Source organism: Phoxinus phoxinus (assembly GCF_949152265.1).
Source record: "Phoxinus phoxinus genome assembly, chromosome: 19".
Lineage (NCBI taxonomy): Eukaryota > Metazoa > Chordata > Actinopteri > Cypriniformes > Leuciscidae > Phoxinus > Phoxinus phoxinus.
Genome location: NC_136894.1, coordinates 12,994,773 through 13,014,348, shown reverse-complemented (window position 1 = coordinate 13,014,348; position 19,576 = coordinate 12,994,773). Strand labels below are relative to the sequence as shown.

Here is a 19,576-nt window from a genome sequence, read left to right as displayed (position 1 = left end):
AACCATAGTAACTTTTACGCACATCAGTTGTTCAAGCAAATTTGGTTCAATAATATAGAGCTATTTCTAATGATGTCTTTACGCAGGTGGAGTAATAACTTCTGCTAATTAATCGGTTCAAGATCAAATTAATGTCAGATTATTGCTCCGAGGACTACTTCGCTTTTTTGTTCTCTGTTGTTTTGTTGTATTTCCAGATGTTTGACTCAATCATGGGTTCCTTCTTATTTTAAAGGTATTAAAGCACATTCGAGACTTCAAAAATGGTGGTTTCGTGATCTTGACTAACTAAGCATATATAAAATCTAAGTATATGAAATATGCCTATATACAGTATATTTAAGTTTGTGAGACTGTCAGTGCAGATAGCCTCGTGGGCAGCGCACCGACATAGGCCTATAGCGCTGTTGCGCTTCGGGTGACCCAAGTTCGTGTCCCAGCTCGCAAACCATTCCCAATCCCGACCCCTTCTCTCTATCCCACTTCGCTTCCTGTATATCATAATAAAGAAAAAACGCCAAAAATAAATCTTAAAAAAACATTTGTGAAACTATTAGTGCCACAGTTCACTTCGACTTGCCAAAAAAAGTTGTGAGAAATTAAGATGAACAAAGACACAACATGAAATACAATCCATGTACCTTATTCTCTGAGTGAATATATCCATTGTGTTTGTCGTAATAAGAAGTTATCGCATTCACATCTGTCAACTGTTATTCAGACTGTCATTCTGGTGAACTATCCCTTTAAGTCCACATGTTGTTCGAACAAAAAAAAAATGCTTCTAAGTACAAGTCAAGAGCCATCATTTTTTAACCCCACAACATTGTGATGCTGTTTGCAAATGTTCATTTGAACAATATTATAGGAAACACCAAATTGTTTGGAATGTTGGAATATGTGAACAGTTGTCTAGCAATGCTTTTTGAAAACCAATTCCAGAACAAAAAATACAGAGTCTGAGATCACTGTTAAACGCATGTATGAAGCCAAGGAGTCTCCTATCAACTGAGATTGTTGGGTTTTTGGGACATGTACAATATGTTTTGAGACTTTCAGACACTGCAATAAACCCTTCAGCTTACTAACAAATGTGTAAGTTCAGGGGTTGATATAAACATTAGTGATGCCACTAAAGTGGTGATGTACTGTCATCTATCAATCCCTGCTACTGTTCAGGTGGTTTGTAAAAGCAGTGCATGTGTTATTAAGGCAAAGCGCGAGGCCCGAGAGGCATGTGGAACACGACATAAATTTAGCATACGCGTGTATCTTTCCTGTGCTCTTGTGACCTCAAGCTGAGAGGTGAATCACAATCATGCTTCACAGGAGATCGGGAAAATCCCACCCCTCCTCTTCCGTTTTCCCGCCTAAACCACCGCTGGGGGACTTTGATGTGGTTCAGCTGCTGAGGGACGTGGCTCACTTAGACCAGCACGCTAACTGGCATGTCTTCACAGGCGCAGATGCCCACACAAACACGTACTCATGTGATCCAGAGAGGCTTGGCAGGGCAGGCCTTAATTATAAAGAGCTTTCTCACAGTACAGACACATAAGTCGGCATTCAGATGCCTCAAAATATCGCTTATCACATGGGACCGACGAGTGATATGCAGTAACACAACAGCCCCAGGGACAGGACACTCAACACTAGCAGGTGCGAGTATTTTCAAGTAAACAAGTCAGACCAGCAAGGCCTTTAGGAGGCTGGCTTTACAGAAAAGCCTTTGAAGCATGAATGACGTGCGACAAACGCTTCCTCTACTTCCCTCCAGCCCATCCTATTGATTTCCTGGGCAAACACACCTCAGAAACCTTTCGGGAGCGGATGGAAGGCCACTGACGTGATGCAGGTTGGGTAAACAGTCGTGGCCTACTTTGGGAATCCAGAATTAGGTAGCGGGGTCACTTGCTCAAGCCTGCAGTCTCGCAGATCTCTTTACAGTTGTTCTGAGTGGGAAGGGTGCGGAATGGCACGTGTGTGCCTCCCGGGAGAACGCAGTTTACTCCCTTGTTGCAGGTGCTCACACAAATACATGAGGCGAACAACACAGTTGATTGTTCCCACTGGGGTTTTGTGCTTCGCAAAGTTTCTCAGCAACTTGTGCTGCGGACATAAACAACAAACAGACGTCTTAGACTGTGTATGACACCAACGCAAGCCACTAATGTCCAATGCGTCACATTTAGCAGGCTTTTCAATGCGTCTTGAAACAGAAGTCTTATTTCACTGCAGGTGATCAACCCTTTTGAAAGGACAAATTAAAAAAATTCATATTTGTGTGAATTTTCAGGTTTGGCTAATGTCTGCGGAAAGAAAGAGGAGTATCCAGCAGGCAGCATGTCCTTTATATTCACAGAAGTCAGTAAAAACAAGACTTATACAACAGTTTGCCTTGGGCTCTCTTTTCTTTACAGTTTTGCTGTGAGAAAGTCATGAAGAAAAAGTATAAAAGAAAGGTTGGGTGGTGGGGGAAGGTGGGCGGGGACCGATCGGAGGCCACACGGAGAGACCAGGCTCTGCCGCTACCATAGCAACAGTGAAACGTTGACGTCGGTAATAAGAAACACGTGTGGCTGCTTGGAAGAGAACATTCTCTATAATGAATTTAGTGTGTGTGTGTGTTAGAGAGAGCGAGAGCGAACGAGTATACGAGGGTCAAGGGGGTCTGTGGGGAGCTGTTTCACTTTTCACTTCTAACGCAGAACACTTTCAATAACTGCCTACGTGCACCAGAAGCTCTTACCTCTCCATTGTTTTTACCATCTGGCCCTTTAAATGTGAAATAAACTATTTATTTACACAGCTCTAGAATAGTTGTTTCTGATTGGGTGATGGTTGCATTCTGGGGTCAAATATTTTTTATATTGACCACTAAACTATATATCCGAATATTGTCCTGGATAATCCATATTTCGAAATAGCAGTTCTAGTTTCATGTCACTCTGCTGTCTTTTTTTTTTCATATTATAAAATGATTTCAAATTGAACCCATATTTTTTTATATCCATTCATGGACTATCTGGTAAGTAGCATACTCCAAAAATGTCTTCTTCATGAATTTATAATTACTCTATTGTTTATGGTTTTCCAGTTAAAATATCAAAAAAAAATCCTTGAAACAAAACAAATTTACTTGAGAAGCAACACTGCATACGATTTAAAGACAAAACATTTTGCATAATCTTTTTGTGTGTATTTCGCCTTATTGCACAGGCAGATTTGTTTTTTTCTTGTTTTAACCTAAAAAATCTGCCAGTGCAATATAACAAAATATACTTGTATTTAAGATTCTTTAACAAGAATGTCAAGAAGTCTTAATGTCTTATGCAGTTTCTCTTCTCAAGTATATGTATCTTGTTTTAAAGTCCGCGTGAACCGGAAGTTGCAAACGACTTTTCTCCAGTGTCGTGACGTATTTCCGAGTGAAACGGAATATTGAACAGAGGGCAGGGTGTTTAGCACTCCTCCTCTCCATCTCTCGCTCATAGCAGACTAACGGCTTGAGTGGAGTGGTTAAGCGTTTTCAACCCAAGCCGTCAAACTGACGTCATCAGAAAAGGAACGCCATTCCAGACCGGGAGTAACTTTTCAGACTTTGATTAAAGATTACCACGGCAAAAAAATGTTTTCTGTGTGTATTAACTTGCACAGATTAATTGTTCACCACAAGACTAGAAATATGCACATATGCAACAAAGTAAATAGGGTTAATTTTGATTTTAATGCCCACTTTACAGCTACAGTATGTAAGATTTTAAGCCACAAGAGGGCGCTGTTTCCAACAATAACATGAGATGGAGATGTCGTTTTCAAAATCCAGAGACGTATGGAATTAATGAATCATGATCACGGATGAGGTAATTTATTAGTTTTTGTATTACCTGTACATCTGAACGCGAAATTTTTTGTCATGATAATGAATTAACTACAAGGAACGCGAAATGTTATGCTATATTATCCTGTTACAGCTATTTGTCAAATGATTTGTTAGGTTAATGTAGATTGTAGATATAGGATGTTTATAGTTAATGAAGTGTTGTTTTACGTGTTCAAACCAATCGTAGTAAAATTAAATTTGAATGGACATTTGCAAGTAATGGCTTAATATTTTTTAACAACAGATATCCGATTGTATTTAATTGCACTGCCATAATCTCGGTCACGGACTTAAATATATTAAAATAATGACGGAAATCATAATAGGCTATTACGTGCGGGGACGCGGCCGACAATTTTGTATAATTTATCATGTTGATATATCGCATCACGATAGTGTCGTGGGTAAGTGTGCCTTCATATAACGTTGAAAACGCCACACCGATATTTATCCTTGTTTTATTCCTCCGTTTGTCACAAATTCTGCGTGTATCCCCATATGGACGCTTACGTTTTGTTGGCACTTCAATACTCGCCAAAGAGTAATCGTGATCCATGATGTACACAACAGCTATAACCACCACTTCCGCATTTGTCCACGTGATATTGCGGAAACCAAGGATAGAGCGGATATTGCGTCACTGACAGGCGACATTTTTTTCCGGGCAAACAATTATTTAAAATTGGAATTTCTCTGAAATAAAAAAATCTTTGGAGACTTTTGGGATATTGTAAGTACATAACTGCAGGAAATATATCACACTGTCCAAGTGATTTTTGGATCTTTTATTACAAAATTGTTACATATTGTATCTAAGGATTTTTAGATATTATAACAGGAAAATACTTAAGACAACACTTAAAAACACTTTTGCTGTGCATTAAGTGAGATATCCTATAGTCAGACGGTCAACATAGCAAAATAAACCCCTTCAGGATGACACAAGACCTTTCATGTCGGGTTTTTTTTATTTTTTATGTTCAGCTGATAGTACATTATGGTTTACAAGGGCATCAAGAAGATGTGCACTTACCACGACAGTTATCCCATCCTTCTCCAGTGGAGATTTGTCGTAGGTTATCTCACAAACTCTGACCACCGTTGTGGCACCATACTTCTTAAGATCCTAAAGTGTGATGGGAATAGAAATACAGATGATTAAAAAAAAACTAAATTCAGTAAAAAAGAAAGCTAAAAAAAATTACGAAAAAAAATGAATAAATAACCATTTGTTCTGACATAATTTTTCCACATTAAAATACAAACAATCATTTTAATGGCGTGAGAGGTAAGGTAAGCTGTCTATGAACACGCTCTGTTCCTCATCCCTGCCATGTGATGGAGCACTGGGATGGGTTTCCATGGAAACGGAGGCTTTGTGGATGTGCTGTTATCATTAGAGCCTCTATGGTTCATGCACACTTTCCCAGCAAGATAAGAATGAGTGGGCCATGTGACGGTGGAGTTGTCTTAAGATAGACCATGTGAGCCGAAACGGGACGTGTTGCTAAAATCAGTACGTGTTCAAGCGAGGGATAAAAGTAGAAGCGGAGGGTGGGAGGAAACAGACGACAAATACACGCAGAGAGGGGACACACGGGGTAAGACGTGTACAAATGCTCACCTCTATGAAGCTGCTCAGAGTGGAGTTTGTTGGGTTGTGTGTGATTAAGAACCTCATGTTCTTGTAGCACACCTCCACAGGGGCCGGCCGGTTCATCCGAGCCATTGTGCTTCCTCCAACTCAGTGTCCAAACCGTTCACAAGCAAATTCACCGTTTTGTTCAGCCTCTGATCTTTCTTCGTGAATAAAACACTGCAAACCTCCTCGATGTTGAAAGTTCCCAATATCTTGTATTCTCTCTCTAATGGCTTGCCGTAGCCAGAGAGGTAAGATCACCCCATTAGGTTTGAGAGGAGTTTTGGGTTGCAGGACCACAAGTAGTAGAGGGAAGAGCGTCTCAGTGCATCCAGAAATCAGTGAAAATAGCACAACACATTCTCCCCGGGTTTAGACGTGTAGATGTTGAGCGTGGCAGTAGTCTCCAGTCCTCTGCAAGAACGCCATGGACAAAGCCACTACTGAAGGACAGAGCTGTTGGAAAGATAATCGGAAAAAGAGATAAGTGAGTTTTCTTCTGTGACATAACCTAACACGCAGGACCAGGGCAGTCCGTTGAAGACAAACATGACGCACACATGACAGCGCAGCTCACGTTAACTATGAGTGTGTGACCGGAGATTACTTACATACAGTGTCCCCGAACCCACCCACACACAATCCCACTCACACACACACACACACTCAAACATTGCGCAACAGAGGCTGATAGGGACTTGAGGTTTTACAGAAAGCAGATAATAGGAGTAAATACTTTTCCCAGGCTTTTTCCTTTTTTTCCCCCAGACTTTTTTAGGTAGAAAACTTTTTTTGTTTACATTATTCCTTTTTGAAAAAGTGCTGAACTTTATTTTTTAATGCATTTAATGAATGCACTGTCTCTTTAAATGTTATATACATTTTTTATCTTAGTTAGCAACATTTTGTTACAAGCAATCACTCTAATTAGCATTGAAAAGTTTTTTTTAGAGCAGTGAAAGATTTTCACTGAAAAACAAATTTAAGGTATCGTACTTTACAGTGACATCCACAAAAATCACATCTAGCATTTCAGATTAAAAAGTGTTACTTACCTGCGCTATGTCTCTTAATAATATTTTTAGCGTTGATTACAATTCAAACTGGTCAGATGCACAGGTAATCTGTGAGAGATTCTGATGTATGAATGCTGCTCTCTTGCGCTCTACAGTTTTACTGAGCGCTCCCTGCAGACGCTACACGAGTGTCTTCAGCAGTGGCATCCACAGCAGTTAAAGGTACAGGGACAAGATTTGGCTAAAAATGGTTTGAAGTGCCGAAATCACTGACTGTTCAGACTAAAGCGGAAAAACTTCGTTTCTAACACCCATATGTCACAGAGAAAAACATTTAAGAAGTAAAGGCATTTAACAGCAAATCCTTAAATACTTTATTTATTTTGAAACATTTGTTTTCACTAACACCATTTTAGATTTTAGCCTGGACTAATACCAGTCTAGAAAATATATATATATTACGGTTTCTTAGTATATGTGTTGTTTTGCACTTTAATCTATTTTAAATGTTAGTTTATTTCATAACTTTTAAGTCTATCACTTTATTGTATTCAAATGTTTGTTATTTAAAAAGTGATTAAACTTACCATTAAAAGGACAATATTGAATACAATACTGTTATTAGGCTATTTATCTTTTAAACAAATTCAGCAGTGTGATATACTATGAAATTTAAATTGCATACACATGGCTACTTGTCACTGGGAAAAATTGTGAAGACTCAATGTTTCTTATGTGTTTGCGCGTGTGTTGATTTAGGCATTAAAGGATTAGTTCACTTTTAAAATAAAAATTCTGTCATCATATACTCACCCTTAAGTTGTTTCAAACCTGTATGAATTTCTTTCCTCTGCTGAACACAAAGGAAGATATTTAGAAGAATGTCAGTAACCAAACAGTTTTTGGTTCCCATTGACTTCCATAGTATATTTTTTTCCTACTATGGAAGTCAATGGGAACCAAAAACTGTTTGGTTACTGACATTCTTCTAAATATCTTCCTTTGTGTTCAGCAGAGGAAAGAAATTCATACAGGTTTGAACCAACTTAAGGGTGAGTATATGATGACAGAATTTTCACTTTAAAAGTGAACTAATCCTTTAAGCAGTATTCAATATTAAGCCATATCAATAGCAAAATTTTTGAACCTTTACTTAACATTTATTTAAAAGTACAATGGCAAAATTTGAATTAAAAAATAAAAATGATACAGTAAAAGATGGGCATCGGAGTTTTGTGCTCCAGCAGTATTGAGTACATGCTTTAAAATCAGGCACAAAGACTTCATTTGGAAAGTTGTATTAGGCCTATAATTGCAATTCTAATTCGCCGTTTACGGCTGGTAATTAATTAAAACTTTAATACTAAGGCTTAACCTAATTTGCCATTTCCTCTCCTAAAAATAAACACTTTTTCTAAACGTTATCCACACGTCCAAAATTAGTTGCTTAGACCCAAACTAGTCATTTCATTCACTAAGTGAAGCAACAAAAATACCGAAACAATAACAACCAAACAACAATGACCTACAGTATGTGGTTAATAAAAGCCTACTTTTGAACAACTTCACAGAGAAACAAAATGGAGGCTGTGATGGTTAATATACACTGGATTTTTTACTATATTCATTTGTCTTTGCAAAGGCAAGCAAGCGTTACACATTATTTTGCGCTTTTGTTAATATAACTTGTGGGTGGACTCTTTTGACTTTAATTTAGTACATAACTACCTAGCAATGACCCAAAACACCCTAGCAACCACATAGCAAAGACAGAAAACCACAACTCACATTTTTGTCATAAAAAGTACAAAATGCAATTATATATAATAATTGTATATCATAATATAACAATGAAATTATCAAATTGAAACTATAAAATGAATACAATAATTAAATTAAATAAATATTTTAAAAGTAACACCAGGTTACTTTTAACTTTTAAGCTCTCGGGGTCCCCCTAGAGTTGGGAAACAGTATTGTCCTCTACTACTGTCGTAAACCCTGTCATACATGCACGTGCATTTGTTGACAACCATGATATCCCAGAACACAGTAGGAGGAGTTCACATGCAGGTGTTCTGCTTGCGTCGCGTGTGAAATGTCTTCATCCAGGTACAGTGGCATATATTTCAGCATGTCATGATATGAATATAATTTCATGGGTTTTATTTTTTTTCCAACGACAAATGATCGCGATGCTCATGTTTACAAGCCAGCGTCATTATAGTAGCCTAGTCTATTGGTTACCGTTTTACTGAATCTATATGATACTTCAATGCAATGTGTGGAGTGGTAGATAATAACCATATATCGTCAATATTATAATATCAAGCTACCATAGATGAATCTGCAAATTTTACAAATCGATTTGTATTATAGCTTGAGGCAAGACAAATAAACAAATATCACAGACATGTTAGGTATCCTAAAATATGATTTTGTACATCTTATATATTTACTTGCAAGAATGTAGCCCCTACCAAACTTGTACACGCCCTTTAGACATAGGCTTTCATTTGATATTTGAAAGTCCGCATCGGTCGGGCATAGGGTTGCCACCTTTGATTTGTGAAAAACCGGGACACTCAGATTATTATTATTTTTTGGGGTCTGAGTTGTAGGTTGTAAATAGTATTTTCTTTGACACTGGTGGCTCATCCGATTTTGTTGTGTTATCCTCCTCGTCCGTGTCTCCCCTCATTTCACACAATAGTAAATAGACAGTTTTTAAAAAGCTAGCTAGCAACTAAACTCACACTGTATCATCTTGGATCATAGACTGTAAAAAAATAGGATGTGTGTTGATGCGCGCGCGCGACCGACAGCATAGGCAGTTGCTAGGCGATAAGTTGAGCTTCCAATCAAATAAAAGTAAACGCCTGGCATTGGCCAATACACTGTTTTACCCGTAAAACAAAACCTTTGCTTTCTTGCTTTTCTGTGCTGCTTCGGCCATGACTATAACATTTGGCAAACAAACGCTAGTCTGGCTCGCACGTCCGATTTTAAGGAAGTGGGGGTGGTGGTGGAAGTGACGTAAAGCAGTCGAATTTTGTAGTTCTCTTTGTTCGCCGGTTACTACCCGCAACCCGAAGTTTAAAAGTACGATTAAAAACGCTACAGACCCCGTCAGGCTATGGCAGACGTGTCATTCAACCTATTGCAAGTCGATGAACAATCACAAGAGACTTGGAAATATATTATGAAGGTTGAAATGTTACCTAGTGCTGCTTTTATACAAATGTTAATTTAGTTTGGAAAATGTCACTGTCATTATTTCTTGCTTTTAAAAATGTAATTTCATCTAATAAAATATGCTGATAGCCTATATTTTGACTGGTTGGTGTTGCCACGCCAGCTTCCTGGTAGGCTATATTTTAATGACGAGCAACAAATTACCTATATTATATTATATTATATTACAGGTACCTATAGAATCTTCATTTGATATTAAGAACTTTGTGTGTGTGTGTGTGTGTGTGTGTGTGTGTGTGTGTGTGTGTGTAATTCTGGAATGTCCTATTCAGCATAAATTGAAAATAAAGACAACTTTTACCCACAGTAGGGTTCATTTCATACAGTTTGTTGCATGTACACTGATCCTATTTATTTTCCCATTTAAAATTAAAGATTGGTTTCCTGGGATTCCACAGTGTCCAGGTACCCAACACAAATAGATAAAGTTCTGTGTAGTTCCGACCACATGGAAAAGATTTCTCTGAGCTGAATATAAATCTACATCTGTGTGAAGCAATGAGCTATGAACTTCAACTGTTGAACAACGATCAGCATGTAAAACAAACAGAGAGAAGAAAACTCCTGACACCAAGTCCACCGGGGGTCCGACCCTGAGGTACTGTACTCGTTTACTCCATGCAGAGTAAGGTTAATTGGGTGGTTCTGAGCTATGTCAATAGCACACAGGGGTCACACACATCAACCGATACACACAGAGAGAATTGTGAAGAACAGTAAACAATTGCTGTCGAGGTAACAGCACCACCAGCATTTAGTAAACCCGCAGAAGTACCATTAACTTCAGCTCTGAGGGTAACCATGACAGTGTTGTGCTTGTCTTCGCAGACCAATTACCAGCCCTTGTCCCTTAAGACTGCAAATAGTGGTTAAATATTTGTGCTGACAATTTAAAGTGCTGCTGTGGGCGTCTGGGACCTTTGTGTAGTGGCACTAACAAAATAATCTATGGCAAAACAGGACGGGGAAGAAAGGAGAAAGAAACTACACTTATGTTTGACAGCAAAAGAGGAAATTGTCGAGGATGAAAGGCTCCTAAAAGAGGCGACATGGGTTGGAAATAGATCACGGACACACTGGGCCTCTTTACACGTGGTCCTCGGTCACGTTGTTGACCCATAAGAAACAAAACACACAACAACTACTTAGATATTCATTTCTCCACACAAACTGATGTCATGATTCTTATATGTTACCCAAACTGGCCCCTCAGAAGTTTCTTGGACTTGAGTTACTATATGTGGCCTGTGCTGGCAAAATGAGGCGGAATGCGCACAGGCTAATATTTTGGTCTATTTTGAGGTTTCCACAAAAATGTGTTGATTAAGCCCTCTTCTAGCGATCCCAATGCTACAAATAGTGATTAAGCATCTAAAAGTATCTTTATTTGTGCGTTTTCTCACTTTTCTGAGAGGTGTACCTGTCTTTTGTCCATTAAAAATGCTGTTTTCTCTGCTCGCTTCTCGCGCTTCCTCTCAGCACAAGTTTGGTATCGTTGTAAAGCGCAGTATTCCAACTTTGTGAATAATCAGAGCAAATTCTCGATGGCATGAGTATGAACCGTGAAATGTGATTTTCAAACTCATGCTGACGTATGTAAACAAAACGATTTTACTCGCACTGACTGACAGAGCCGAAGCTAAGCGTGCGCACAAAGACGCCTCAGACAGCGTGCAATCCCGATATACACATACAGTACTGTACACATAATTACAGTATTTCAAAATATCTGTCGTGGTGAGTATTCACGCAAACATTATATGTTATGTCTTAAATAAATGGTTAACTTTCGGGGAAAATCATCTGATGTCTAACATTACATCCATGCGGTACAGTAGGTCTAAATATAGGCTGTACCACATTTGTGGTATCATGGGAAAAAAGTTTAATACTGTATATATTTTTCCTATAGATATTTGCCTTTGACTTGGTGTGTGTGCCAAATGGTGTTATTACCAGGGATTTTAAGGTATGGTTGCTAGTTGATTTGTTTTAAAATCTTGGGTTAGGTTTATTTTTCAAAATGTACTTTGCTGACTCTATCAACTTCAAACCGGTGTAGTTCAGTCATTTTTTGTCTGATACATTATTTTGAAGGTTTTAAAAAAAATAGAGAATGTGAAAATAACTAATTTCTTGAAAATTCTTGCTATATTATGGACTATTGCAACAAATTACCTCATAAAAACACAAATACATTGAATAAACAAACGTTTTGGTTAGATTTCGTTTTAAAAATAAAAACGCACATACTACTAGTACTGACTAGATTTTTGGTATAGTGACATCCCTAGTATAGTGTATAGAGTGATATTGGATATGGGTAACTTATAAAAGAAGATGGTCATCGGTCAAGCTGGTCATCGGATATAGTCAACAAATCGTAATTAAACATCAAGACCTCCAGTGTAAATTGGCCCAAAGAGCCAAAGCCTAAGGTCTGAATCTATAGACATGCAAGCCAGGCTAATAGTATCTCACAAACAACTCTGAGTGATGATCAGAGTGACTGGCCCATGTGCTGCATGTCACCTGCATGTTATAAATAGGCCCGGCAGCTGTTTTCTGATGCATTTAGCCCTGACTGGACTGGGCCATTGGATATGAGATAGCAGCAGTAGGGGGTTTATTTCCAACTCAGTCTAGCTTAGTGAACTTTGTTTGAGAGACCAACCTCTATCTTGAGCGATGGAAAATCTGTAATTAATTATGGATTCATTGGGCTGTTGAACTGGAAAAAACGGCATCATAAAGTTGTTGTGGTGGAAAGTACAAGATGAAGTTATCCAGGAAACATGAGACCAGAACAGAAACGCACAAGCTGACTTACTGAGATGTCAATTTTGCTGTGCTAATGAAATTGGTATCAAGAATCGTGAAATTTTCCTGGAATTCCCGGTTGATAAACAAATGAGATTTTGTTTTCAATGTTAAAAAGACATTGCGTACTTGTGTTGCAGCAGGTGATGGGCCCTTGGGGGCAAATCTGCACCTCTATGTACACACAACTGCTTCCCACAGGGATAGTGCAGTTGATCTCCAATAATCTCAGAAGCATTGATCACCATGGCAGGAATTTGTCCAGCTACTGTACGTGCGAGTCATGTTACACGAGTCAATTTCACAATTATCAATACTTAAGCAAAAACTAATGCTAGGTTAACTTAAGAAAAAGGTCCTTAAAATAATTACATAAGACAAGTAAACAGCCAGACATTCAATTAGAACAAAGAAACTAATTACAAACAAAACGGACAAAAAAAAAAACAAAAAACAGAACGAAAATACAAATTAAATAAATAGTGTATTTAAAAAATATATGTTTTACATACATACATTTTAACTGTGGCAATCGATAAACATTTTACAGGTAATGGTGGAGCTTAATTTGTATTGAACCCAGAATATTTCTGTAACCTAGTGACAATTAAAATTCTATTTTATTTAAAAATATATATATTTCAAATAATTGGGTTTATTAATATTAATCATATTTACATCATTCACTAGCGACCCCAGAGACAGGAAAAAAGCACAAAGTACTTCACATTTGAAAGATTTTAAAGGAATCTCAAGTTGTATTAACCCGAAACGGTCCTTTCAGATATCACTCCTGGCATTGTCCTGCTTCAAGGAAATGGACTCATTCAGACGTACCTCGTGGGTCTCGCTGCTAACAGTTTTTAAATGCAGCTGAAGTGTGCTTACAGGAAATCAGGAAGAGGCCAACAACCTCCAGGTGCCTTTGAGCAGAACCGCATGTGTATGAGATGGGTGAGTGGTTTCCTTATGAAAAGATACGTTATTTCAGAAATCAACAAGTTAAGAACAGCAGGTAACATGCTGCAAACACCTGCTGTAAGCAAGCTGGGCCATGTTAAGAAAACAAATTATACCGGATAATTTGAAGTACAAATTATATTATTAGCATAAAAAAACATTATATTTTCCAAACCAATTAGCCTATCTCCTTTAAAAATTTTGATGTTTTAGTAATAGTTCTGATGAAAAAAACATGTTTTTTACATTTACTAAATACAGGTGAAACTCGAAAAAATAGAATATCGTCCAAAAGTTAATTTCAGTAATTCAACTTAAAAGGTAAAACTAATATATTATATAGACTCATTACATGCAAAGTGAGATATTTCAAGCCTTTATTTGTTATAATTTTGATGATTTATGATTATGGCTTACAGCTATGAAAACCTTTTCACAATATTCTAATTATGAATTTGGGGTTTTCATAATCTATATAATATATTAGTTTCACCTTTTAAGTTGAATTACTGAAATAAGTGAAATTTTCCACAATATAAAAAAAAATTCAGCTGTATTTCATCACGTCATTAAGGGTGCTCCGATTGATCGGGCGCCAATTGTTAACGGTCGATAATAGCTTTATAAAGTTTGATCTGTGGTCTGGTCTCTATAAAAGCTGGTCAGAAAAGCCGATCAGATTATGCAAAACTGGCGAGACCATTTTATCCGCAGCTAAAACTTTCACTACAGTCACCAGTCAGGAAGTTCTACCAGGTGACTGAAGAACAATCAATTTTAAACGTATTTGCAGAGAGCAGAGAGATTGAAGCAACAGCAACCCTACAGCAATGACAGCAAGAATTGTGCGATTTTAGTGCATTTCTTTCCTTCATAGCAGTGTGCTATCATTCCTCCATAAAAGCCCAAACTTAACATCCAAATCAGCTAGATCAGTGAGTTAAAAAAAAGAGTTATTAAAACTGCATTAAGCCACAAAAGTGATCCTGTTTCCCAAGCAGCTTTCTGTGTGCGCGCTTCAAGACGGAGTTTGGCACGAACAAGCAAAGTAAACTTTGAGCCTAAGGGTGTATTCACACCAGGAAAGTCCGATAGTTCACTTGCTTTGGTCCGGACCAAATAAATGTTTTTGTTTTTTTGTTTGGTACGGTTCGCTTTCACACTGCTATTTTTGCAAGTGAACCAAAATGTGTCAACAAAACCACACGTGTGCTAAGGTCGTCCATTCATTGGACAAGGATTCTCAAGTAGAGAAATATATATATATAGTATTTTTTTTAAATGAACTAAGTTTACGTTCATTTGTTAAATTCTTTTAACAAAGATGTAGGCTATTATTAATAATAATGTTATTTCAACACAATATCTCGTTATTTCGAAATAATATGTGTGCGTGCATCTGTAAATCCGGTGACGCGTGTATTGATTTTTATTAATAAACAAGTGTTTTCTCTAAAAGTGTCGACTCGGCTGCAAAGATGAAGTTGACGATCGCCATCTCCGTGTGAACGCGCTTATAGAGAGAAATGCACATAAGCCTAATAATGGATTACATAATCAGAGAGTAGCCTTTTTCTTTTTTCGTTTTGAATTATTTCGTTTAAAGACATTTCAAGCTTTGTGTATTTGATGTATTTGTCATGTCTGTGTGAGGCATACACTGCGTTTCGTTAAGTTAGGATGTGCTGTAGTTCACGTGCGCAAGTGAGCGCGCGGGCGCCTCTGTTATATTTGTTTCGTCGGCCTATTCATTAAATACAGGCAATTGGTTGATGAAAAATTGATTAAAATTAAGATACAATTTATACAAAACGAAATTCACTTTAAAGAAAGGCTTTCTATAACAACTTCAACTTCAACGGTCAAAATCATGTCTGACCCGCTCCATGTCTCATATCGCGCATCCTATCTCGGTCGTGCTGTTCACTTTTCATAAATCAACATAAAAAAAACAACAACATTATAATATTTTAACAAATATGAAACGCGCTTTTTTTAATGGCTACAATAGTATAGTAGGCCTACATATCCTACTCTCTATTTGTACATATTTCTGCACATTTATTTATTTCCGAAGTTTGCACACACAAGTTGAAAGGCATTTGTTCAAATCAAGTTCACGGATAATTGTGCATGCATTTATTAGCCTAATTATGATACTAAAATCCTAACAAATAGGCTATGCTATGTACAAAAAATCAGATGAGTTCTCTCGAAAAATCTCTCGTTCACGTTCATTGTATGAAAAGTGATTCGTTCAGTTCAGCGTTCGGCGAAAATATGAACGCGTTCAGTGAACGTTCAGTGAACGCGTTCATGCACAACACTGCCAATGATGCACACACGACGCGCAGAAAGACGCGCAACAGTATCTTGTGGCCAGACAGCGCGCCGGAACGGAATTCTCTTTCGCACTTGAACCAACAATATTGGGTCGATATTGATATTGGGCCGATATTGGGTCGGTTCATGTTCACATCGTAAACGAACCGTACCAGAGTTCGTTTGGAACCGTACCGAGACCACCTCTTCAGCTGGGTCTCGGTTCGGTTGTTTGGTCCGCACCCGAGTTCGATTGCTGTATTCACACCTGCCCAAAAGGTCCGCACCAAGGGGGGAAACGAACTAGAGTTCGATTCAATCGAACCAAACAAGGCAGGTGTGAATACACCCTAAGGTTCGTGCCTAAATGGTTATATACACAGAAATATGCCAAAATGCTTGCCCTGGTGAGTATTCACTTAAACTTTGGAGTATTCGCTTTGGTTATGTCTTTAGTGAACATAAACAGTTGTGAAATAAGTTGTATATTGAATATCAGTATATTGGATCCGCATTACGTTTTCATCAACTTACAGGTTATAAAGTTTATTGTAGCTATGTGGGCGCTCAGTTTTTCTTGTTGTTGAATACATTTGAACAAAATCTCATGATATATAAAAGATGAAGCACTAGGCCTATGCGTTATGCACAGGATATTTAAAACAGCAGATTGGCTAACTAGATGGCAAATACCAGATTAAGACTCTCCACTCTTCAAATACAAAAAGAAAAAACATCCTTTTAGACTAAGTAAAGAGAACGCTGTACTTGTTCAAACATCAGTTCTTTATTTACATTTGCATTGCAAACATGCTGCAATCTCCAAACTGCGTGCAGCACTTTATTCACGATAGAGGTGGGTGGAGCTATGAGGTTTGACTGACAGTTTGAGGATCCAATGGAGTTATAAGGTTTAGTCACAAGTAGGGCTGCAACTAACAATTATTTTATAATCGATTAGTTGGCCGATTATTTATTCGATTAATCGCATAAAAATGTCAAGTTTCTTTATCTTTTTTTTGGTGACAAAACACACTATTCCACAATCTGGCCAATGCTGTCCTTCAAATAAACGTGCCAACTGAATTCTATGCAATATAAGAGCTATAAAGCAAAAGGACAGTTTAAATCCCTACATTAAAATTTATGATAATAATAAAGATAATAAAGAAAAATAAAACCACAAACTCGTTAACAGACGTTAACAGATACGAGGAATGTTCTTTAAAAGGTACACTGTGTAGGAATTTCTCCCATCTAGCGATGAAATTGTATTGTATTGTATTGTATGTTATATTGCTCCGACCATCCCTTTAAGACCTAATCATTAAAATATATATACAAATTTAAACCAAATTCGAATCAACAATTTCACTTCAAAGCTTCACGATCCTCTGGGGTCTTCTTTCCCAAGAAGGTGGACAATTTGGCCTTGAGACCACCAGTGGTCTAGTCTGGAGGTCTGTCTGAATGCAGGAATCCAAATTCTCACAGAACTCTGAAAGGTCAGGACTGCCAAAATTTGCCAGAGCAGGGAAGGAGATCACAACACAGGAAATCCCTCATCCTGTCTCGCAAGTATCAATGAAACAAACACACACACACACATGCATTGCACATTGCACACACACTTTAGTGTGCAATGAACACTAGTCAGCAAGAGGACAGCATGACCAATGTCAGTACATTTAAGCCCCTTTCACACAGCGCGTTGATCCCGGGAAATTGCCGTAAAATTGCTAGAGTGCCTTCTGTATGAACGCAAACATGCCGGGATGGGGACCTAGTAACATTGCTGGGATCAGTCCCGGAACGCGCCGTGTGAACAAAAGCCAGGATCACTGCCGTAAGGGGTGTGTCGTAGTGATGACGCACGTGCCATCGCGCGACTCTGTTGTTCTTAGAAGAAAGTTTGTGTTCGTCATCAACAAAGAAAGAACAAAAAGTCTGCAAACTGGAATGAAGCAGAGACCAGGGAGCTCCTTACTATCCGCACTGAAGCTGAGATCGTTCGCCAGCTTTGTGGAACGGCACACGATGCGTTTGTGTACATGTTTTCGACGTACGTTACACGTCTCATCCTAACGTCACATGTCTTTATGGAATCTTTATGGGACGTGTGTGAACGCACTTACAGATCCCGGAAAATCACTGGCAGTGTGAATGAACCAAAATCAAACCATCACGGGACAAATCCCAGGACACATTATCCGTGTCTTTTCCGAAATCTCTGTGTGAAAGGGGCTTAACACTCATACACATGCATTATCATAGTCTGTTTAACAAAGTTGTCTAGCAGTTTAAAAGCAGCAAGAAACTCAGAACACATCATCTAGTCCAGTGTTTTCCAACCACTGTAACGCAGCACACTAATGTGCCGTCAGAGGTTGTCAAATGACAAAACAATTTTTTAAAATACATAAATGCTACAAATAAGGATATATCGTCGCTGTCAGGCGGACACGTCATATCTCCATATTTCGTCATTTTTGTTTTATTTCATTTTATTATTGGTCACCATTTACACCTGTATGTGGGTTTTACAAATATTTAAAGGGGACCTATTATGCCCCTTTTCACAAGATGTAAAATAAGTCTCTGATGTCCCCAGAGTGTGTATGTGAAGTTTTAGGTCAAAATACCCAACAGATAATTTTTTACAGCATGTTTAAATTTTTTTAATTTTCACTTTTTGGGGCTCAGAAAAACACGTTGTTTTACTGTGTGCCCTTTAAATGCAAATGACCTGCTGCTGCACGGCACAGGGGGCGGAGCCTCACGAGCTCGCGCTCAGTGTCAGAACAATCTCATCTCTCGGAATGATGATAATATCAAGTCAGAAACTCTCAGTAACGGTGTTCATTTCGACCCGGAGTCGGACAATAATGCCTACAGAGTCAGAAAATATATGCTGTATGGAGATGGAACAGGTATAGTTTGGTTTAATTGCGGTTAACGTATTTGTCATCTGCTTGTATGTATCCACTATTAATACAAGGCTGCTGTAGCAGACCCCGTCTGAATGATGGCCAAAAATATACTGATGAGTTTAATAAAATTTATTGTACATCACACAAAATATGAAGCGTCAGTTTTACTCCAGAAAATCACAGTAAGAGCTGAGTAAACAGTATAAGAAGTGAGTAAGTACATAAACGAATTTCGGTAGAGTTAGGGAATTAATCCACATAGGAAATTAATCCACCTAGTCTTCAGCGGCTGGCTCAGATTTCTGGAGTAAATAGAGAGAGCTATGTGGATTAATACATCCAGCCACACAACTCCTACAACGCTTGGGAGACATTCTCGTCAGTGCAGCAATGGCGGATGTGTACAACTCGCTGTGAACTCGATCAGGGCGGGTCTATGTTAACTTAAAACGGCAGTGTCTGTCAACATTCGTGGGCGGGGCCTGTGGCTGTTGTGACATCACACCATGGCTGAAAACAGGTCGTTGGAAGACACTGCTTATGGATTATGGGGATAAAAAAAAAAAAGGAATGAGTGGATTTTTATCACTATTTGGTGGTTGTGTACACACACTGGCACTGCCAACACACATTTATGTCCAAACAGCATGCAAAAGTGAATTTTGCATAATAGGCCCCCTTTAAAAGAGCTTGTGACAAGGGCTGCAACAACTAATGAAAATCATCGACAACAAATGTCATTGTCGATTAG

General features: G+C 38.2%; 1 protein-coding gene across 2 annotated transcripts in view; it reads right to left on the bottom strand.

The window, feature by feature from the left end:
- ptp4a3a (protein tyrosine phosphatase 4A3a) overlaps positions 1 to 19,576 on the bottom strand; it is a 43,352-nt gene that overhangs the window by 4,981 nt on the left and 18,795 nt on the right. Inside the window, exons 1-3 of one of the 2 annotated variants that reach the window (XM_079591515.1) lie at positions 6,578 to 6,704; positions 5,508 to 5,978; positions 4,917 to 5,009 (exon numbers count right to left, since the gene is read on the bottom strand). In XM_079591515.1, the coding sequence (XP_079447641.1) occupies positions 4,917 to 5,009; positions 5,508 to 5,612 (198 nt within the window). In that variant the 5' untranslated portion in view covers positions 5,613 to 5,978; positions 6,578 to 6,704. Of the gene's footprint in view, positions 1 to 4,916; positions 5,010 to 5,507; positions 5,979 to 6,577; positions 6,705 to 19,576 lie in introns of those variants that run through there. The other variant, XM_079591514.1, reaches the window with a different exon arrangement.